Source organism: Erpetoichthys calabaricus, chromosome 4 (assembly GCF_900747795.2).
Source record: "Erpetoichthys calabaricus chromosome 4, fErpCal1.3, whole genome shotgun sequence".
NCBI lineage: Eukaryota > Metazoa > Chordata > Cladistia > Polypteriformes > Polypteridae > Erpetoichthys > Erpetoichthys calabaricus.
Genome location: NC_041397.2, coordinates 66,073,109 through 66,097,648, shown reverse-complemented (window position 1 = coordinate 66,097,648; position 24,540 = coordinate 66,073,109). Strand labels below are relative to the sequence as shown.

The 24,540-nt window shown below is 36.6% G+C and overlaps 1 protein-coding gene across 1 annotated transcript in view; it reads right to left on the bottom strand.

Moving 5' to 3' along the window:
- The window catches only part of uggt2 (UDP-glucose glycoprotein glucosyltransferase 2), a 638,028-nt gene that overhangs the window by 358,001 nt on the left and 255,487 nt on the right, over positions 1–24,540 (bottom strand). The window contains exon 12 of the mRNA XM_028799549.2: positions 7,068–7,159. Coding sequence (XP_028655382.2) covers positions 7,068–7,159 — 92 coding nt within the window. The remainder of the gene's footprint in view (positions 1–7,067; positions 7,160–24,540) is intronic.

Below are 24,540 nucleotides of genomic sequence, written 5' to 3'. Positions count from 1 at the left end.
TGAAATTTATTGGTGCTGTCAAACATTAAGATCAGTAAGAGTTCAACAGCACTGAGCCGTATGGCATTTCAGAATACAAGTCTGTTATTAGACGGCAACAGCTCTCTGATCATTATCGATCTAAAGTGCAACTGTAATGCATTAAAATGCAAGCAATAATTGATGGAATGTTTGTTTAGAGTACTTCTCACTGTCTCTTAACTAGCTACACTCAGCTTACTATTTTTCAATCAATGTCCTCATCCTCATATTTTCTAATCACACTTTACTGAATAGAAATATATTACAGAAGCTAACATACACATACACTTAGAAAACGTAAACATTTTCACTGCAGCTCCAGCCCTGCAAAACATAAATGCATAGATTGTTTCATAAAAATATCTGTACAGTAAGTCAGCATAAACATGCTACTTTGTATCACAATGTATCCTAATAGATTTGGATTTAGTAATATGATCCAATCAACCTTTAATAATTTTTTTAGAAATGAAACATTAAAATACAATTAAGCAGTATAGTTAAAAAACTTGCTCTGCCTAAGTTGGAACACTTTGTCCACAACTTGGCAGTGAACCATCCCTTCTGCAAGTTTGACACCTGTCTCTTGTGGAAAACTTTACAAACGTTACACCAGCCGTTACAGACTGAAATCAAAGGCTTCTTCTTTTTGGGCACATACACCATCAGCATGGTGCTGTTAGATCTAAACACTAGTGTGGTAACTTGCTTGTGTACTGAAGTGACTTTAGCTACAGGTGGAAGTCCCATTTCACTTATGGTGCCAAGCAAAGTTGCGTTGCGTTACAGCAGTCTATTAGCTGTCGAAAGTGCTGTGAAGAAGCTGTCTGCTACTACAGTCCCACCTTTGTCCTGTCTGATAGCGGTCACAGGACCTCGTATCTTTGAATGCTGGTACAACAAACAGTTTTGAGCAGGCATCAGCCACAGCACTGCTCTTGTGAAAAGAATGGAGATAAATGCCATCAACTCAAAGAGGGAGAGGCAAGTTCATTGTACCACATAAACATCACTGACAGAATAAAACTGAATAACAAAAAAACAAGTGCAAACTTTTACAAGTAGCCAAAATTTACACAGGGTGTTACAGACTCAAACCTAATGTATGTTTTTATTATATTGTAGAAATAATAATAAAAATAGCAGCTCATTACTCAAAACACTGAGCGCCCAGTCTCAAACCCCGGGACTTTCTGGTTATAACCCAGCAGTTCTTACCTCTGCACCATTCAAGAATGTGTGTAAACTCCCTGGCAATTGACATTTGAGCATAAGTTTTTAACTCATTGACAGCCACATGTAAATTAAATGCTTTTTTTTCCTTTGGTTATATTCTTGAATAAAAGCGCATGTTTATTTGATATTTGGACTAAAGTATTCACACATTATACACTTCTCGTCATTATTAATATAACATGGAAAAGGTGTGTGTTCAGCATTTCTTGCATTTCTCGCATTTTCTTTCATCCTACACTTACCCAGATCTTTGTATACACGGACCACACGTGAAATGCATTCCAAATAATGATATACAGTAAACCCCAAAATTCGTGGGGGTTACATTCCTAGAGCACCCGCGAATTGTGAAAAACTGCGACTTTTGGATGTGGTTAAAAAATGCCTTTTAAATGCCTATTTTTATAGATTAAACCCTAAATACAGTATGCCCCCAAAGCACTTTAATTTTGTTGCAAACTCAGCTTAATACATTAATACATTACCTAAAAAATTACCTTAATACATTACCTAAAAACAGAATGTAAAGGTAAACCCGTATACTGTACAGTACTGTACTGCTATGTCTCCCATGGTGCTAGAATGGAAAATACCAATATTACCGCTACACGTACTATAATTCATGCAAGCGCGTTTTCTTTGGTATGCGCTGTCGTTTTTTTTTGTTATAAGTAGAGTAAATACATAATAATTTCATTTAATTAAAACACAGTAAAATGTACGGGTACTCACCAATGATGAATGATATTGATGATGATAATGAAGTAGCTGTGCAGTACGATGAAGAGGATTTAAAACTCCTCGGGTGGCGCCACTTCTTCAGGTGCTTCAGGAGGAGCTGTATCTTTGGACGGGTCTTCTTTTCGTGGGGTTTCGTGCTGGCTTTTCTTTATAGGTTTCAGGAACATTGTGATGGGAAGTTGCAACATTGTCTCCTGTAGCAAACTGCTGGTACAATTTCCGTGCTTTCTCACGGATGATGTTACCGTCCAAGGGGATGTTCTTCTTCCTGCAGTCGGTGATCCACAATGCCAAGGCAGATTCCATACAGACGATATTTTTATTCCTTATGGTCTTTACCTTTTTGGCACTAACACAGAAACTTACAGATACGGTACTCCAGATCGCTGCTTCGTTCTTCGTTATGTAGCGTGCGGTGCTTTCATTAATGCCATAGTGGCACGTTACTGCAGCATAATTTTTTAGTTCCCGGAGCAAATCCAGTTGTTCAGCCTTCTCTTGGAGTGTGTTAAACTTCTTCTGGTGCTTAGGCTCAGTGCCAGAAGTGCAGGGCATTTCGGCGACATCTTGTGCGTTTAAGAATAACAAAATGAATACAATAACAAAACGAAAAACACAACGACACTCAGCTGGAGATGCGTCACAGGGCAGCAGTCAATCAGTAGCAAGGAGAAATGAATAACGCTCTCAGATTGGCTACTTGCACCATCCCAAACCGCGTTTCCCTCAGCGGTGGTAAACCCACTTACCTGGAGACGCGTCATAGGGCAGCAGTCAATCAGCAGCAAGGAGAAATGAATAACATTCTCGGATTGGTTACTTTCACCATCCCAAACCGCGTTTCCCTCAGCGGTGGTAAACCCACTTACCTGGAGACGTGTCACAGGGCAGCAGTCAATCAGCACCAAGGAGAAATGAATAACGCTCTCGGATTGGCTACTTTCACCATCCCAAACCGCGTTTCCCTCAGCGTTGCTTCCTGTTCTCTCTACAGCACAGTATTGCCACAAAAAAAGCCATTAAAAATTGCGGGGGATATTTGCGCTTTCCGCTAACAATTAATAGTTAGGTTCTAAGGAAAAATCCGCGAACAACTGAGTCCGCGAACCCTGAACCGCGACTTTGCGGGGGTCTACTGTACTGTATTATTTATCCTATACTCCAGGAACCTCAAATGCAGATAAGGAGCCTTGGCTTGACCTGGGAGAGTTGTGCTCCGTCAAGGAGGGGTATGTGACAGCAGGCTGCTTGCTACTTGTGCTGATCGACGCATTTACAAAACAAAAGATGCTGATGGTACAGGTGCAAAGGGATTTAGGGTGGGCCGGGATTATGAGTTTTAGGCTTCAGGAATTCTGGTATTAAAGTGCTATTTCTACAAGATTCAAAGAACTGTAAAGTATATATTGAAATCAAAATGCTTCTCCGTACTTTGTGAGGACGGGATCATGTACCCACTCATTATTAATGAAATTCTCATATAAAGATCCTTAGACTTTGACACAAATACAGAAACAGTTGACTCAACTCAATTTAATTTGATTAGATTTTTTTTTACAAAGCACACTTTCATTTACAATTCCAACAAAAATCACACTTCTATAGTGTATTGCGCAAATGCAAAAGCCAACTCAAATCAAGAATAAATGCCGAGGAAACCATAGGACTACCAGTCAGTTATCTCTTGTGGTCCCCCTTATTAATTGTAAAACATAGAGTGACAGGGTGTTGTAATGTGAAATTTTGCATACAAGTTGATAAATATTTTGTATATCTTTATTTGTAACTTAGGCAAAGCAATGTAAAATTAGTGCTACATTAGTGAGAAGCATTCATGTTTACCCCCCATTTAGGAATGAGTCTCTTTGAATTTTACGACAGGCTTGGGGGAAGTGCCTTAAACAAATTTGGTAAATGTTTCTCTGCTGTTTCTCAGTCAACCCCCACAGGAAAGCCAGGCTGCCTAGCTGCCAAGCTTTACCTTAACACATGGTTTGGAGGGCATGTGTGAAGGTGTTCTATCCCCCCATTGGTCTGAAGTATGGCTGTTTGGAACTGGCTTGTATCAGAAGCCTTTAAGTACCATGACGTCCTATTGACTCTAGGTGTTGAACAGAAAACCTATAAATTTGCTTGCTTTACCTCACTTTCTCTCTCTTACCAAACTGATGAAAGACCATCTCACACCATGAACTGAAAAGGACAACACATTGAAGAGCACAGCTCGGCAGCCATATTGAGACAGTCATGTGGCCTGTTCTGAAGAAAGCTGACCACAAAATGATGGCTTAAATAGAGACAATTTAAGTAACTAACAAGTCTGTGTACCGCCTGAAACTACACATCATCATTTATCAGGTTGCATGGTTGCCAGTATTCAAATATACTTTGCATATTGTTATTATTTATGAATATTACCAATAATACATTGTTTAAATTGCAACTTAACTCCTGCTTGTCTTTTACTACACCTAATTGCTTGAGGTTATAGATGTAGAAGGGAAGGTGTAGAGAAGTTATATACTATAATACCTTATAAACAGTGGTAAGTGTGTGCGATTTGAGGCATTCTGACAAAGGCTATACAGTATATTAATAATACAAAAGGGGAAAGTAGAGCAATATAATACTCTACCAAGACAAAACACAGGGCTTTTGCAGCCATTGCACCACGTTTGTGGAATTATTTAATTCCTACATTAAGGATTTTCCTTCAGTTGATCTGCTTAAATCTAGACTGAACATTTATTTTTATTATTTAGTTTTTCAGGATTGTGAGTGACACTGGTAATCCTACCCACCTAGTCAGGGGCTTGTTCCACTCTGCTGTTGTATTATGTTTTATTTTTCTGTTTGTTAATTCTGTCTTTCGCTTATTGCATGGTCTATGTAAAGCACTTTGGTTACAGCATTGCTGAGGTTGTCTTAAATGTGCTCTATAAATAAATTGACATTGGCTTTATTTACACCATAGGAAAGGTGAACAAAGGAAATATATACACAACTGTATAAATTTCTGATATATGTCTGCCATCCAACTGTTTTACCCTTTTAACCTTTCCTTCCTGATATCTGCATCTTTGTCCTTGTTTTTTCTACTAATCTTTGTACTTTCTGGGCTATAGTACGAAAGAAACTTTAAAGTTTCTCCTGGGATAACTTCTGATCCTGCCAGAAACTAGTTCTTGGTCATGGACAGCTCTATACTTACACCAGGAGAGAGCCTAGTGACTTTTGAATCCCTGAAAAGCTTCAAGTGCAAGGAAGTAAGCAGAAGATAATGGAAATGCAACTGCTTAGTTAATTTAAGAAAGACAGTCTTTTTTGAGTTGTTCTCTATATATTATTCTGAATTTACCAACAGATTCAGTCAGTTTTTTAAAGTCTGGATCAAATTTATTGGCTTTAATTGTAATGTGCTCACAGTTTCATCATAAGTTACCAGTTCTACTCCTGCTTTTACCACTCTGTCTGATCAGATGAAAACTGTCTTGAATTAAATAGAATCTGAAATATGTTTGAGCTGGTTCCCTCTGTATATGCTAAGAGCCTCCTACATCCTCCAGTGTTATAGACAAAAGTAGTCATTACATTCTTCTGAACCTCTTTATTCATGCTGTGATAACTTTCAAGTTCCCAGCTTGTCCAAAAAGCAGTTAATATGGGTAGACCACTCAGGTATGCACCTGTGATAACAGTGGCATAGCTTCAATTTAAAAATATCAGTAACAAGCGAGAAGGCACTTCTTAACACTTTTATTAATAATAATTATATAACTTGGATAATCATCTAAAAAAATGAAAGTTGTCTCAAAAAAGAAGACAGAGAGAGAGCGCTCCTGTAAAAAGGCTGCTGCTTGTGTGGCACCCAGAAGAAGATTAAATTTATCCAAAATATATCAAGGAATGGACTTTAACTGTGAGCAATGACTTTTAACACTGGACTTGCTTGGTCATGTTTAAGGACTGTACTAAATTAAGACCGTTTTGAGGAAAGGTATTTATTTATCAAATATTATCATATTTACACTTATTCCTAATCCTTAAACAGAATTATTTGGAGTAACATCAAATGGGATTAGATTACATAGTAATCTCTTATCCTACCTTCTTAGTGTGTTGACTAAGCTATCTAACTACAAGCTCTTTAATGCACCTGTGCAAAAAGTACACATACAGTACAGCATATATATTTTTTATAAAAAATCTGACAGAAATTTACTAATGTTACTCTAAATTAAGTCTATTATAATAGACAGTGTCATAATCTATAAAAGGAATGCTTTTCTGATCATATATTGTATTGCTATATATATTGTATACATTTCAAACATTTTGTGCTTAACAGATATATTTTTAAACTTAATGACTGACTGACTGACTGAATGAATGGAATGAATGAATTTATTAATTTAAATAATTAAAAATGGGTCCAAGGCAGATGTATGGTTACAGGAGCAATGAACATATGGTGCTATATGATTACTTTAGGTACTGTGTGTCTTGTACAGGAAAAATGATATTGCTAATTTTGATCATTTCTGGGACCTGAAGAGAGTCAGGTACCACTGGCAACTGCTGACCCATCTGCCTCGCATCCTCCTAATGGTGCCTTATGGATTGCAAATGAAATAGTCAGTGTTACTGTATGTGTGCATTTTTTCTTTCTTTTGAAAGGTATCATATTTTTGTGCCACTGTCCTTCACATAAATGTCCTGTATGTTATCTAAATTACTGCCAGGTTGCCCAAAACAGTAGTTAAATTTGAATACAAAATCAGATGCAACAAAAACAAAGTATTATTGAACACAAAAACAGTTTGTGCACTAAAAATATCTGTACAGTTTAGTTGTTTTTTTTTTTTTCGTTTTGTTTTTTTTCTTTTCCAAACTGCTAAGTTTCTTAAAGATTCGGTTTTTTTTTTAGATCAGTCCAACTGTGGGCACTCGATAAACTGAGCTAATTCCACAGGAATCCCAGGACCATCTGACATTGGATCCATCATTCCCTTATTTGAGAAGAATTCACAATTATAATAAATACATATGTAGTGCAGATGAAATGGTACCTGAAAGGATTGGTGGTGTCCAATTCTATCTGATATCCATTGATGAAAAAACCTGCCTCACCTGGCTGAATTCCCAAAGTGTCTGTGAGGTGCTAAAAATAATAAAAGAGAACAACTGTAAGGATTATCAGAAATATTAAACTATAATTTGAAAATTAAGAGTACACATTAAGGAGCAACTCAAAAATGAATATTGTCAATAATATTGAGTATACAGTAAGTATTATATAAACACTTTAAAATCATTAGAGAAAAATAGAAATAGCTAAATTCAAGTTGAATATGATTTTTCTTTACTTTTAATAGCATTGTTAAGACTGTTAAGAAACAGAATGTCTACTGTACACATCACTTTTTAAGTATTTTTGATGTATGACATTCTGACAGGGAAATCTTCAGTAACAGTGTACCAAACCATTGACACAAACCGAAATAATTCAAAATTGTAATTACACCCAAAAAGCGGTAAAATGTCCTTTCTTCTGTGCAGCTTAAGAATTGCTAAAACAAAACCTCAGCTAGTAGCCTGGGGATAGGTATCTCGGCGTTTGACTCATATGAAGTAAGCCAAGTATGTGCTCCTCTAAAAGACTAGCAGGATGTATGAAGCAACATTCCCCTGACATTTCATATTATGGGTATGCAAGGTATGGTGCTCCCTCAGAATGCAGACATACTATTGCAAACTAAAATGTAGCATGTTCTCCTATTATTGAGAAAATGTAAACTAATTTTATATAATAAACACAACAACAGTACTGTATAACCTAGAAGCATAAAGCATTCTCTTCAGAATTATTACATTATTAAACACTTTTTAGCAAATGCACAGAACAACAAATACGGTAGTGTACTAGCCTGATTAAAATCATCCTAAGTAAATAGCAAAATCTTTAAATTGTTATAATTTTCAAACATTAGGGAAGATAGATAATTCATTCTTCAAAATGCTTGCTTGATTTAGGCATTGACCAGTTAAAGGAGCATTTCATTTATTTTAAGTGTTGTGAGATTCTGAGAAAGGACTTTTCATGCAAATCTATGCCCACACTCACACACAGAAAACTGAATGTAGACCCACACAGGCAGACAAATATAGTTTATGCCACAGATGGTTGTGAACAACAGAAGAAATAGACTAAAAGGTGTGATTGTTTGGCATAATGTGTAACAAAAACTAGTTTTGTTGATTTGAATGCTCTATAATTATTTAAAACAAATTAAGCTTAAATGCAACAAACACAACTTTTGCAAAAGAACAAAGTTCACATCAGTTTAAAAAGCACACGATTTACTAAAAGAAGCCTACAGCAATCACACCTAAATATGAAATTATTACATACATTTTCAAGTAGCTCACATTACAAAAAAGACAGTGTGGTTGATGAATAATAGATGAAGCACTCAGCTTTTCCTATAAAGTTTATACAGTATGCGCAAGAAATTTTTAGGTATTGACTTAAAATTTTAATCTGTCAAACTGTTAACTTGCAGAGCAATGCATGTTCTAAATAGTTAAAAATATGAACGTAACATGCAACAAAAATCATTTATCACACATAAAGAATATCTCCATCCATTTATCCACTATCAAATCTGCTTAGTCTAGTTCAGTTGTGAGGCAAAAGAGCCTCATCTGGTACTGTTAATCATAAAAACAATTCTGAATGGTATGGTCACTGGCCTTTAACTGGATAGGCACTCACTTCTGTGATCTGAACTGGGGAAAAATGTTAGCAAATGGACGAATGGATGGACTGAAGGTAGGTAGGAAGGATAATTATTTTCATGTCAAAAAAAAAAACAGAATGCTCAGCTTTCATGCAGAAATAAAATGTGCACAACTGGGCATTTTAGACACATTTTAGAATATGACCTAATGGCACTCAACTAAGCAAAAGACGTTTCTTTCAAACCGCAAAAACTGGAAAACTGCATGGAATGAGACCTGCAAAAAATACCAAAGTATGTTTTCATTTTATTCCCCACTTACATTAGACTTTATCCTATAATTATAGAACATTCTATTATACCCCTCTGATATACTGCTAATTGTATGGGTCAGTCATTCTTAGTGAAGCTAGCCCTTTCACACAACATTTCAAACTGGTTAAATTACCATCATACTGATGTGTTCAATGGCATGGGTCTGTTTGGAAAATGTGCAAAGGAAATCACACATGCAAAAACTGTTTTTCTATTCGGCAGAGCTCTATTGAAAAAACAATTTTATGAGATGAATATATATGATACAGTTAACCTCTCATTCTACGCAGGTTTCCATTCAGAGTTGTTCATCCCAGATGGTGTCCTAAGCAATTGTCACCTGGGAGGGTACCATTTATTAAAGTAAAAGTGTGCACACTCTGTAAACCAATGGCAGCACACGGTACATGCACAAAGGAGCTCACTCTGAGGGGTACCACCCACCACCCACAGGCTGTCAAAGTCTAATAACACAAACTACCTGCTATGGACAACAAGGGGCAACATTCATCAAACTTGCTTAGGGCTCCAATTGGGCTTTGACTGGCACTTCTTCCATTTATTGTGCGAGTTTGGCATTTTTCAAGTTAAACCTATTTCTTAAAATAAGAAGTATATATCAATTTGACCCATAAAAGTGTGTTCTAAAGTGAACTTTTTTTATACATTGCACCTTACAACAGGGCTTATGGTAACCGGGTCCAAGCATAAAAAAGACATAAATTTCCTAAATATTAAACTAAAAGTAAAAATTTATTTATAAAGCACTTCACACAGGCAAAAATCAGAAAACACTGAAGAGTAAATCATAGACTAAAGTGAAATATCAAGGCAGAATACAAAACAAGGAAAGTACATCCACTTTGAAGCAGCAAAGTTTCGATTTAAGAAAATATGCAATCCTTATTAATGAGGCATCCTTGTGATAATGAAAAGAAACTAGAAATTATTATTTCATGATAGATTCTTGGATTTTTTCCCACAAGATAAGAATACTTTTTACTGTTCACTCATCTGCTAACGTAAGTAAGGAAGTTGATCAGCATGAAACCAAATACATGTCTGAAGCTGCTTAATACTATTTTGTCTTTCAAGAAAATGATCTAACAATGAGCAAATGTGAGCATAAATTTAGAAAAAAACACTAGAATTACTGAAGCCTACGAAAAAACTTGTTATCCCGGACCACCTTAAATTCCTTCACACCTCTCCATCAGCGTCTTTTGCTTTGTAAATATGTTGTACAGGGTAAATAATACAGTATATTGTTATATGGAATACATGAATATCATGTGTGTTTTCTGTGTCTACAAAGATCTGGGTAAGTGTAGGATGAAAGGAAATGTGAGGCAAGAAATGCTGAATACATATCTTGAGCAGAAACTTTTTTCATGTTATATTATTAATAATAATGTGAAAAGAATAATGTGTGAAGACTTTAGTCCAAATATCAAATAAACACATGTGCTTTTATTCAAGAATATAACCAAAGAAAAAAAAATAATTTGTTTTACATGTTGAGGTCAATGAGTTAAAAACTCAAGCTTAAATGTCAATTGACAGGAAATTCATACGTGTTCTTGAATGGCACAGAGGTAAGAACTGCTGCCTTATAAACCTATGGTACCGGGTTCGAGTCTTGAGCTGCTGCTATTATTATTACTATAATATAATAAAAACACATTTGATTTGAGTCTATAACACCCGGTGTAAATTTTGGTTACTTGTAAAAGTTAGCGCTTATTTTTTTTTATTATTCAGTTTTATTCTGTCAGTGAGATACACATGGTATAACGAACTTGCTGGTATAACGAACTTGCTGTTTATCTCCATTCTTTTCACAAGAGCAGCAATGACCACAGTTGGTGCAGTGGCTGATGCCTGCTCAGAGCTATTTGTTGTACCGGCAATCAAAGATACGATGTCCTGTGACCACTATCAGACTACCATACGGCATTTGCGCTTTGACAAAAAGGCACCCGTGTAGAACATGTGAATAACGACAGATTTGCTGAGGTTTCAGACACCTGCCAGTGTTTTGTTGAGAACAGTGTTTTGAGTTACAACCCAAGGCAAAGACTTTCCAAGTCTGTGGTCATAAAGATTATGGAGCAGTTTCTAGACAAAGGCAGAACCGTAACAACAGACAGCTTCTTCACAGCGCTTTCCCTGGCTAATAGATTGCTGCACCGTAACACAGCTCTGCTTGGCACCAGAAGTAAAATGGGACTTCCACCTGCAGTTAAAGTCACTTTAGTACATGAGCAATTTGCCACGCTAGTGTTTAGATCTGGCAGTGCCATGCTGACAGTGTATATGCCCAAAAAGAAGAAGCCTTTGATTTCAGTCTACAACAGCCAGTGTAAAGTTTTGCAGCCAGTAAAAGACATCGCTGAAGGGGTATAACCAGACACACAAATACTGGTGAATCATGTCTTCTTAGTATGTTGTTGTCACTTAAATTTTTTGTTATTCAGTTTTATTCTTGAATAGAAGCACACTTGTTTCGTTATACCTTTGCAAAAGTGTTTATTTTGTATTCCAGTAACCACTTGAATGAGATCAAATTCATCTCTGACTTTCTCTCTCTCTACTGATTTATTGTCTATTTTAAATCTACCTTGAGAGTTTAACATGTATGATAACTGCAAAACAAAATCCCCATTACAAGTTATTGAGTTGCACATCTGAGAACTCACTGTCACATCACCTGCTTGTGAACATAATTCGGAATACTGCAGATGATCATTTTAAATTGTGTACTTCTTTCAAACATTTTATGTTTGAGAAATATGAACAACAATTAGCCATAGACCTTCCTAAACCAATAAATAATAATAGTTGATCAATCACCAGTTGAAGCTGTTTTAGCCACAATAAATCTGAATGGTCTTGTTTTATGATATTGTAAAAGGCTTTTAAAAATGTATTCCATATTATGTATTCTTCTAATGCATGCAACTGAATTCTATGGTCACTGTTATTTTTGAGTATGAACTATTGTTACAAATGTACTTAATATGATATATTTTGTCTTTGATTAAGTAAATATAAAAAAAATTAAAATGCTTGAACTTTTACAACAGTTTAGTATGCCCCCAAATGCACCTGAATATCATGTGTGTGCAGTCAGCGCACTAACAGGTGTATTTTTCTGTGAGAAAACAGGAGATGTGGAATCAAATTAAAAAATGTAAAAGACAGGAGATCTATGATAGATAGATAGATAGATAGATAGATAGATAGATAGATAGATAGATAGATAGATAGATAGATAGATAGATAGATAGATAGATAGATAGATAGATAGATAGATAGATAGATAGATAGATAGATAGATAGATAGCAAATTAAAAAATGTAAAAGTCAGGAGATCTATGGAAACTACTACTAACCAACAGCATGAGGCAAAAATTGAGGTTGAAAGATGAAATGAAAAAACAAGAAGAAAAAACAGCGAAAGTTTGGGTAAGGTTTTTGAATCTGAAATACAGTAATCCCTCGCTATATCGCGCTTCGCCTTTCGCGGCTTCACTCCATCGCGGATTTTATATGTAAGCATATTTAAATTTATATCGCGGATTTTTTGCTGGTTCGCGGATTTCTGCGGACAATGGGTCTTTTAATTTCTGGTACATGCTTCCTCAGTTGGTTTGCCCAGTTGATTTCATACAAGGGACGCTATTGGTGGATGGCTGAGAAGCTACCTGACTTACTTTTCTCTCTCTCTCTTGCGCTGACTCTCTCTGATCCTGACGTAGGGGGTGTGAGCAGGGGGGCTGTTCGCACACCTAGACTATATGGACGCTCGTCTAAAAATGCTGAAAGATTATCTTCACGTTGCTACCTTCTGTGTGCAGCTGCTTCGTGAAGCGACATGCTGCAAGGTGCTTCGCATACTTAAAATCTCAAAGGGCACGTATTGATTTTTCTCTGTCTCTCTCTCTCTCTCTCTCCCTGCTCCTGACGAAGGGGGTGTGAGCTGCCGCCTTCAACAGCTTTGTGCCACGTTGCTTCGCATACTTAAAAGCCAAACAGCCCTATTGATTTGTTTGCTTCACTCCTTTGAAGAGGAAGATATGTTTGCATTCTTTTAATTGTGAGACGGAACTGTCATCTCTGTCTTGTCATGGAGCACAGTTTAAACTTTTGAAAAAGAGACAAATGTTTGTTTGCAGTGTTTGAATAACGTTCCTGTCTCTCTACAACCTCCTGTGTTTCTGCGCAAATCTGTGACCCAAGCATGACAATATAAAAATAACCATATAAACATATGGTTTCTACTTCGCGGATTTTCTTATTTCGCGGGTGGCTCTGGAATGCAACCCCCGCGATGGAGGAGGGATTACTGTACTGAATAAGGAAGGGCACCTTTGACTGACCCTTTACCCCATCATGCCGATTACAATGACAATGTGGGACATGCTCTAGCAATGGGTTAGAAACAATGACAGTGAACGTAGAAAATTTAAATGGTGGCTTAAACAGACCAAACAAATTACATAAATCATAAAAATATTTGTAAATTAAAAAAATAAATGGCAGAAATTAATTCTCTGGCTAAGAAAACCCCTAACGTGAATGTACAACCACATCAAATGATGAACAAAACTGAATAAAATATACAACCTATATTATAATAATGTCTACATTTTCTAACCTACTTTAAATTTTAGAAATATATAAGACAATAGTCAGAAGCAAGTCTTTGCCAAAAGGAAACAAAATCTTGAATAATGTTTTAGCCAAGCTAGTGGACATCCTGTCAACCATCCGCTTTTAAATCAAGCATAAAGACTCATTATTTCACTATATCCTGCTGCAATACATAAAGATTACACTCATTTAAAACTTCCCATGATTACAAACATTACTTTCTTAACAGACATATCAATGGCTATGCTGGACGTTAACTGGATCTCTCTTGTTCTACTGAACCGGACCTTTAAAACAAATTACTTTACAAAAAGACTATATTTTCAATAATTGCTAAATTATTTTGAATTATAATTCACTTGAAAGACAGAGTTATTTTTGAAGTTTTTTTTAGAAGTTTGATTTTTGTTCATTACAAAAGATATAATGAAATGGGTCACAATACTTCAGTCAAAAAAATAACCATACAGCCCTATTATTGCCTGCTGGTATGCATGACAGACAAATAAAGGCTGCACTTGTTACTGTATCTCCCTCTGGATCCCAACCTACTTGACGTCTTGGGTGTTATTAATTGACAGATAAGACAATAACACACAGCCAAATTCTGAAAATGTAAAACACTTAGTGTTGTTATACAGTAAATCTGTATACATTTATCCATTAATAACAAGTAAAGTACATTATACACTATAGTAATTATTAAAGTACACTGATGCCTGTGCTATTTTGATTTTTGGGCTAGTAGTTTATATATGAGACACTCCCTTTTCATTCAGTGCAAAAAAAGGTACAGATTTGACATTTTTAGCTCTTATATGCCAAAATCTTGTCATAAAGAAAGCTATAGGTAGGTAAAATTTTCTTTTACTGCTACTAGCACAAATTTTATTTGCAAAATGTCACAGCTGCACCACAGATATGACATGTGTTTGCCATATCAGTTTATATATACAATGTGTGTATATATATATTATAGATATGTATTCTAAACGTCCATATTTTCATAATTCTAAAGTAAGCCAATTCCATGAAAATGTCAGAAGCTTTCTTTCACATGCTGTTTGCCATGGTTACAACCACCTGTCTGCATTGCTAGGCAATATTTATCAGCCTGTAACAGAATTTCTCCACCAATGATAATTCTTCTGTCTGGAGTGCTTTACAGGTGAATACCGATTACAAATACTAGCCCAAGCCACAGACCAATCCCTCTCTATTTGACCAGAATAACAGTTTAAGAAGCACCTCTCCGCCAGTCATGACATTAAACAACCAGACTTATCTCTATCAGTTAACCTGTACCTACCTTCTCCACATTCCTCAGTCTATGTCACATTACGCAACATTTCAAATGATTTTCAGTCGTAGCCTTCATTCACATGATCTTAAAAAGTTGGAGGCAGTGGACAGCGTACTTCTGTGAAGCTGGTCACACAATATGACATGCACAGCAATTCTTTCCAACTAGTTTGCAATTCACTCCAATAAAATCAAACAGAACTGATATTGTCTTTAGTCATGGGGACAGGTTCTGTATTTATGACAGCCGGAAACCAATGAATGCTCATCTAGAAGTACAATGTATGTAATGCAGTGAGAAATAAGGAACACAGGTGTTTTGAACCTCACAAACAGAACAAAAGCTTGTTTGTTTGATATCTCCATGACAGAATGGAAAAAGAAAAAAGGGCAGATACTGTGGCTGAACTCATTATACCTGTTAACCACTTGTACAGAGCCAGCTCTGTCAGAAAAAGTGTGAGCACAACTGTGCTCCAAGTTCAGCCCTAAGTTAGAAAATGTGGCATAGCCAGCAATTTTCAGTTGTTTAACACTAGAATCCCTGAAGCCTAAGAAAAAACTCGTAATCCCAGCCCATCTTAAATCCCTTAGCATCTCTCCATCAGTGTCTTTTGTTTTGTAAATTTGTCAATCAGCACAAGCAACAAGCAGCCTGCTGTCCCATCCCCTGGCTTGACGGAGCTCAACACAGGCAAAAAGTTCTCCCAGCTCAAGCCAACGCTCCTTATCTGCGTATGAGGTTCCAGGAGTTGTATGGGGTAAATAATATAGTATATCGTGATTTGGAAAACATGCATTTCATGTGTGTTCCGTGTCTACAAAGATCTGGATAAGTGTAGGATGAAAAGAAATGTGAGTCGAGAAAGGCTGAACACATACCTAAAGCAGAAACTTTTTCTATGTTATACTAATAATGACATGAAGTGTATAATGTGTGAAGACTTTAGTCCAAATATGAAATAAACACATGCGCTTTTACTCAAGAATTTTACCAATGAAAAAAACAACATTTGATTTACATAGCTAAAGCAGAAACTTTATAATGTGTAAATTTATGCTGACGCTGTTAGTTAGGGTCAGATCAGGAGAGGGGGAGGAACAGCGTGAACGTGACTGAGAGAATAAAACTGAAAAAAAGCTGACTTTTACAAGTACCATACATTTACACCCGATCTGATGTTGTTCGTTTTCAAATAATATTGCATTAGTGTGATGATGTTTTCTGATTGGTACTATTCAGGTCATAAAATTATTTCTTCAAAATGTCACATATATTTATTTGTCCCTGGTGTTGCATTGGCATCATGTACCAGAAATCATGAGCTTATTCAGTGCAAACAGGAACACGCAGGTGGCCATTTGTTGTGTGCTACAACATGCTTGACCTGGCGGCAATGAATGCACATGTACTGTGCACGGCATGCATGGGTCCACTGAGAAAAGAAGAGTGTTCTTGGCTCACCTTGCATTAAGGAACTTCACTTCTTACAAGAAAAGGCGATGGAAAAAGAAAATGTGGATGCAACATTGACAAGCTTCTGTTCCAAGACAACCACTTTCCCCAGGAAAGCAAACTCAGTGTCAGGTGCTCCTTCAATGTAATAGGAACCACAGCATAGAGAAGAGTGTACATTGCAACAGGTACACAAGTCGTAAATGTAGGAAGGACAGTCCTTGTGTGTGTGGGAACTGTTAACATTTTAATTTGATGATGGTACTGTATATAGCGTGGAACTGACCTCTTCGTACTATTCTTTCCTCTGCACGTCCTGGAGTACAAAAGAAACACCACCATGCACTAAAATGTACAGATTGGGCAAGATTGGAAAAGAAAAAGAAAACACAGTCACTGATTACAACCACAAGAAGCTATGCGAATGAATGAATGAATATGAATAATGTTGAAATAATGCCACAATGTTTTCTGAAATGTACTATACAGGTCATAAAATGAATCATTCCAAATATCATATACTAGCAAAATACCCGCGCTTCGCAGTGGAGAAGTAGTGTGTTAAAGAGGTTATGAAAAAAAAAGGAAACATTTTAAAAATAACGTAACATGATTGTCAATGTAATTGTGTTGTCATTGTTATAACTGTTGCTGTCTTTTTTATATATATATATATATATATATATATATATATATTATATATATAATATACACACACACATAAACATTTATATACATATACATATATATACATATCTACATATACACACATACATAAACACACACATAAGACTTACTAACTGAAATGGGCTTTCATTGACAATCATGTTACGTTATTTTTAAAATGTTTCCTTTTTTTTTCATAACCTCTTTAACACACTACTTCTCCGCTGCGAAGCGCGGGTATTTTGCTAGTATATATATATATATATATATATATATATATATATATATATATATATATATATATATATATATATACATATACACACATACATGCAGTTTTAATAACACAGAAATCAATATAAACATTAACATCATTATCATATGAGAATATGAAGTAATATATAAGAAGCACATTTCATATAAATATAAATTATTAAACAGTAAAATGTTCTTCTGTAATTTGCTACCGTGGCAATTTGTGTGTCTGTCCAGGATTTTAAATGACCTGTACCTCGCAAACCTTTTCACCTATACACTTCAAATGTGGTACACATATAGTACGTCACGTCTACTATCTTTTTATGTTTATTTTATTTTATTGTAGAATCAACTCCTATCTGCGCACAGCAGGGCAGCCGTGTGCGGATGCGTATGGTGTATTCACTCCATGTTATCGTGCATTGCGCTGTCAGTGGTATTTTGATAAAAGAATTTGAACAACATATAAGAAGCGTATAAATTATTAAACAGTAAAACATTAACATTTAAGAAGTAAAGTTACATTAAGTACTACTGCAGTGCCTTCGGGTATACCTCATTTTTTGTTTGCCCATTACATGCTTAAATGTATACATTTTTTGGTGCACCTACCCGAGAACACGCGACATATAACCGAGCGTGGGAGAAGCATGGATTTTAAACACGCGTTGAGTTGATCTGCTGGTCTCCCTCGTGAAATAACTGGTAATGTTTGACTAAAATCTACAGCGAGTAAAACGACATTACCTCCTATTTTTTTTTTTTACGATCTCTGAGATCTTGCTTTTTTCGGTTCAAGGCTTCATAAGCTCTTTTATGTTGTATGGTGTACTTATCCCAAACCATCATCTTTGAATGTTGCAAGACTTTCGCCTTGTATGTAGATCGGGGTAATTACATTCATTGCATTCCTAGTCTGAATCACAATGTGATTGTATGGGTGGTTACCTGGCACTGTAGGGTTGCCACCCGTCCTTTAAAATACGGAATGGTGCCGCGTTTGAGAATGAAATTGCACGTCCCGTTTTGAATCAATACTGGACGGGATTTATCCCGTATTTTTTTTATAATTTTTTTTTTAAAGCAGCGTCTCATGCAAATCATCCCACACGCATTTTATGAAGATGCCTCCTTTCCTACTTTTGATTGGGTAATACTTGATGTCATCGTTAGTTTGATTGGGGTTTTTAACTGTCCAGTGAGGAGGGCGTGTCTTTTAAGTACAGTCTGCAAAGTGTTGGCACTGAGATGTGGCGTCAGCGCCATAGCTGAAGCCCCTAACGTTGCGGTCAGCAAGTCGGCTAACATCCGCCATGTGCCGTCTTTCAGTTGCGAGAAGCAGATCATAGAATGGTTGAAACTGTTGCCCCTAACGTTGCGCCACGGCGTGTGGTTCGTTTATACCTCGTGTCTTCTCATTAAAGTTTTATCTCGCGAATATGTTATTGCAATCCGCAGCGGGAGCGTTTCTATAAACTTAATTTAAACTTACGTTTTACACCGTGCTTTGTTTCCCTTATGAACATGCTTGTATGCTTAACTCGCTCCGTTCTCAATTGTTTAATTAATTTTTTGCTGTTTGCGGCTCTTCCTCCATTTCCCCCTACTTCGTTCTTTTCTCTCGCGAATATGTTATTGCAATCCTTAACGGGAGCGTTTCAATAAACTGATTGAAAATAGTTTTGCATTTACCTTTTTAGTAAAAGGCGAGCTTTTAAGCCTGAGAAATCACCCCGTAAATGCACACGTTTAATTGCACATGTGTTAATATGTATGGTTACACAGTATTAAAAGACAGTGAACAACGTCAGTTACCTTTGTTCCCGCGTTTGATAAAAGGTGAGCTTTTAAGCCTGAGAAATCACCCCGTAAATGCACACGTTTAATTGCACATGTGTTAATATGTATGCTTACACAGTATTAAAAGACAGTCAAAAATTAACGTCATTTACCTTCGTTCCCGCGTGTGACTCGTGCTGTAAATCTCTTCCTTGTTTTTAGTTCACGTGATTACGTAGGAGGCGTGATGACGCGATACGTGACTCCACCTCCTCCATTACAGTGTATGGACAAAAAATATGTTCCAGTTATGACCATTACACTTTGAATTTCGAAATGAAACCTGCCTAACTTTTGTAAGTAAGCTGTAAGGAATGAGCCTGCCAAATTTCAGCCTTCCACCTACACGGGAAGTTGGAGAATTAGTGATGAGTCAGTCAGTCAGTCAGTGAGTGAGTGAGTCAGTCAGTGAGGGCTTTGCCTTTTATTATTATAGATACCTATGTCTCTGTTTTTTGTCAGTGTGGCTTTGACATAACGTGCATACTAATTCAGCGTGAGCAGGAACACTCAATAAAACTGAATAAAAAAAATCAAGTGACAGTGAGATACGAATAAAGCAGATTCACCAGCATATCTTTGTCAGCTTTTATTCCTCCAGATCAGAGAATTTCCAGTTCCATTGTCTCAATACACCACTCACATCTACAGTTATTCTCTGTTTCAAATAAAAACTAACAGCGTCAGATCTGCGGTTTGTGGTGTTAGGGTTGTATCGTGATTGTAACTGAGAGAATAAAAGTGAAAAAAAAATGCAAACTTTTACAAGTACTTTAAATTTACACAAGCTGTTAGGGATGCAAATCAAATGTATGATTTTAATGTATAATATTAACAATAAGAGCAGCTCACTACTCAAAACGGTAATTTGCGAGGCAGCCAGTATCAAACCGGCAACCTCTTGATTACAAGTCAGCAGCTCTTACTGCTTCACCACGGAAGCTGTCGTATTATGCTTGTACCTTTTGTGAAAGTGTTTATTTGATATTTGGACTTCAGGCTTCACACATTATACAGTTTATGTCTACATGTTGTCATTTATTACTAAAACATGAAAAATGCTTCTGTTTTAACTATGTGTTTGCATAGATTGTTGTAGACACGGAACACACATGAAAAGCATGCGTTCCAAATAACGATATATTATTTACCCTCTACAACTCTAGGTACATCACTCCCACATAATCAAGGCTTGAGCTGGGAGAACTTTTTGCCCTTTCTACAGTGGCATAGGAATGGTATAGCAGGCTGCTAGTTGCTTGTTTTGGTCGAGACATTTACAAGACAAAAGACGCTGATGAAGAGGTGCGAGGTGATTTAAGGTAGGCCAGAATTACAAGTTTTTTAGTAGGCTTTGGTAATTCTAGTGTTAAAGCACTGTGCTGATCAGTTAGCACCTGTATTTACAGGAAATTTCTCTCAGTCTTTGGCTCAATAAAAGTTCCTGCTTTTTTCAGAGAATTGACAATCATCCCTTTGCCTAAGAAGCAAAATACTTGGTGTCTAAATGATTGCAGGCCAGTAGTGCTAAACTTTGTTACAATTAAGTCATTTGAAAGTCTGATTCTTCATCATCTTAAATCTGTCACAAATTCTTTCCTTGTCCCACAACAGTCTGATTACTGTGCCAACAGGAAACTTGAGGATGCAGTAAACATGACACTTTACTCCTATTTTCAGCATATATACTCTGCCAGGATCTTATTTGTGAATTTCAGTTGCATTTAACATTATCATACAACAGCAGCTTCACAGGAAACTTCTATGTATGAATGTAGACTATGCCACATGTCTCTAGATCTCTGGTTTTCTAAGGAAAAAACATCAGACAGTAAAGATGAATGAGCATCAGTCAGGGCCCATAACCCTGAGCACAGGGTCCCCTCAGGGCTACATTCTGTCTCCTCTATTTTTTTCTCCCTACACTAATGACTGCACCTCCAGTGGCCCATCTGTTAAAGTTTGCTAATAACACCATCCTGATTGACGTAATCACTGACAGGAGTGAGGTGCAATATTGGATGGTGGTGGATCAACGGGCCAGTTGGTGTACTGCATCATCAAATATTAACTCAATATTCCTCACCTCCTGTACTATTAGTTATAAATGATGTCACAGTGAACACGATGGAATCATTTATATTTCTTGACACAATTATCACTCACAGACTAGACACTGATAAAAACATAACTACTCTTATCAAAATAGCTCAGCAGCAGATTTTTTTCTCCATCAACTTAAAAAGTTTAACCAGTCCAAATCAGTGCTGCTACAGTTTTAGGGTGTACTCACACTGGCAATTCGTTCCGTGCCCGAGCACATTTGCCATCATGTAACCCTGCAACACCTAGTTCATTTGTCTAGTGTGATCGCTCCGTGCCATGCCAAATGTACCGTGCCCTGGCCCACTTGGAAGAGATGGGCCCAAGCACGGTTCATTAGTATTCAGGAACAGTGTGGTTGCTAAACATGCCCGAGCACGAAAAACAGACATGACATCAATGATGTGACAAGTCAGGTAGTGCAATTCATTCAATATCTTTTGAGTTAAAAATGGTTTTTTTTTTTTATATTTTTATTTTATTAATTTTCATTGTAATCATTCCATACAAACAGATCAATTTATAACCCAACAAATTTGAAGACTAATCAAACCCCACCCCTGAGAAGGAGAGCTTAGCTAAAGGAAAATTGCTTTAGGCTTTTTAATAAGGCAACATTAAACAAAAGAAAGGCAGAAGTAAATATCTATGTAAATAAGAGATGGAGAAGGGAGTTAAATGCAATAATAGTTATTTCTCTTATTCTAAAATAATATTGATTAAATCCTGCCATGTTTTGAAAAAATGTTGTACAGATCCTCTAACTGAAAATTTGATTTTTTCCAATTTCAAATAATATAAAACATCGGTTTCCCTCTGACTTACAAGAGGAGAATTAGGATTCTTCCAGTTTAACAAAATAAGTCTGCGTGCTAAAAGTGTAGTGAGTGCAATCACCGTTTGCTTGTCCTTCTCCAATTCAAGTCCATCTGGAAGAACACCGAACACAGCTGTTAATGGGTTAGGAGGGATTGTGATACCAAGGCTGTCTGAGAGGCACTTAAAAATTTTTGTCCAAAATGATGTTAGTTTGGTGCAGGCCCAAAACATGTGACCCAGTGAGGCAGGAGCTTGGTTGCAGCGCTCGCAGGTTGGATCCTGGCCTGGAAACATTTTGGACAGTTTTAAGCGAGACAGATGAGCTCGATATATCATTTTTAGTTGAATAATTCTATGCTTTGCGCATATAGAACTCGAGTGAATTGTCTGCTTTGCTACCTTCCACTCCTTTTCTGATATATTGATTAAGAGATCTTCTTCTCAATGTCCTCTTGGATCTTTGAAAGGTAGGGACTCTAATAAGATTTTATATATTGCGGAAATAGTGTTTGTTTCCTCGGAATTGAGCAGTATTTTTTCCAGCATTGTGGAGGGTGCAAGGTGGGGGAAATCGGGCAATTTCTGTTTAACAAAATTTCTAATTTGAAGATAGTAAAAGAAATGTGTAGCTGGGAGGTTACATTTTGAACGTAATTGTTCAAAAGATGTAAATATGTTGTCTATATAAAGATCTCTGAGCATTTTAATCCCAAAACTTTTCCAGGTATTAAAAACTGGATATACTTGCGAAGGTTGAAAGAGGTGGTTCTCTTGCAGAGGTGCCACTGATAAAAGATTTTCCATCTTAAAATGCTTCCTAATTTGGTTCCATATTCTGAGTGAGTAAAGCACAATTGGGTTATTAGTATATTTGCGATAACTTTCATTTATTGGAGAGCAGAGCAGGGAGTATAAAGAAGTACTACAGGATTTTACTTCTATTGCGGACCAAGCCTGTGTATGTGCATTTATTTGTGTCCAGGTTTTTATGGCTTGTATGTTTGCTGCCCAGTAATAAAACTGAAAATTAGGTAAAGCCATGCCACCTTCTGCCTGAGGTCTTTGTAAGGTCGCTCTTCGGATACGTGGGTGTTTTGAGGTCCAAATGAATGAGGTTATTGTTGAATCTAACTGTTTAAAAAACGATTTATTGATATATACTGAAATGTTTTGAAATAAAAACAGAAGTTTAGGAAGGATATTCATCTTAATAATGTTAATTCTTCCGGCTAGAGTGAGATGAAGGGTTGACCATCTATGCAGGTCTTGCTTAATTTTTTCCATACAGACGCCAAAATTTTGTTGATAAAGAGCTTTATGTTTACTTGTGATATTTACCCCTAGGTATTTAAACTGATCTGCTATGGTAAAAGGTAGGGTGTCTAATCTAATATTATATGCTTGTGAATTCACTGGAAAGAGTATACTTTTATTCAGATTAATTCTAAGACCAGATATCTTTTGAAATTCTGTTAGTGCTGTTAAAACAGCAGGGACAGTGTTTTCTGGGTCTGATATATATAAGACCATATCATCTGCATATAGAGAAATTTTCTGTTCCAGTCCTTCTCTGACAATCCCCTTTATCTGATAAGAATTTCGGCAGTGAACCGCCAGTGGTTCAATAGCGATTGCAAACAACAGTGGCGACAAGGGACATCCTTGTCTGGTACCACGTTCTAGTTTAAAGTAGTCTGAGCAAATGTTATTAATACAAACTGAAGCTTCTGGATTGGTATACAGTAGTTTGATCCAAGCACAAATATTCGGGCCAAACCCAAATTTCTCCAATGCAGTGAAAAGGTAATTCCATTCGATCATGTCAAATGCCTTTTCTGCGTCTAATGATAGTAATATCTCTGGGGTGTTTGATTTTGCTGGTGAATATATAACATTAAACAAGCGTCGGAGATTTCAAGATAGGTGTCGGCCTTTAATAAATCCAGTTTGATCTTGTGATATTACCGAGGGCAGCACTTTCTCCATCCTTCTAGCTAGGATTTTTGAGAGTATCGTAACATCATTATTCAGGAGTGAAATTGGTCTATATGATGCACATTGTAACAAGTCCTTATTTTGTTTAGGAAAGACGGTGATTAATGCTTGTCGAAATGTTTGAGGTAGTATTTGGTTGTCTCTGGCTTCTGTAAATGTTGCCAATAAGAGTGGAGCTAGCTGAGTGGAGAATTTCTTATAAAACTCTACGGGGTAACCATCAGGGCCTGATGATTTCCCGCTTTGTAGTGACTTTATAGCGTCTAGTAATTCTGTTAGCGTTAGAGGTTTATCCAGTTCCTCAGCACTTAAAGCATCTATTTGTGGTATTTGTGAATTATCCAGAAATGCATTAGATTGTGTGTTGTCTTCTTTGGGCTTAGTGGAATATAA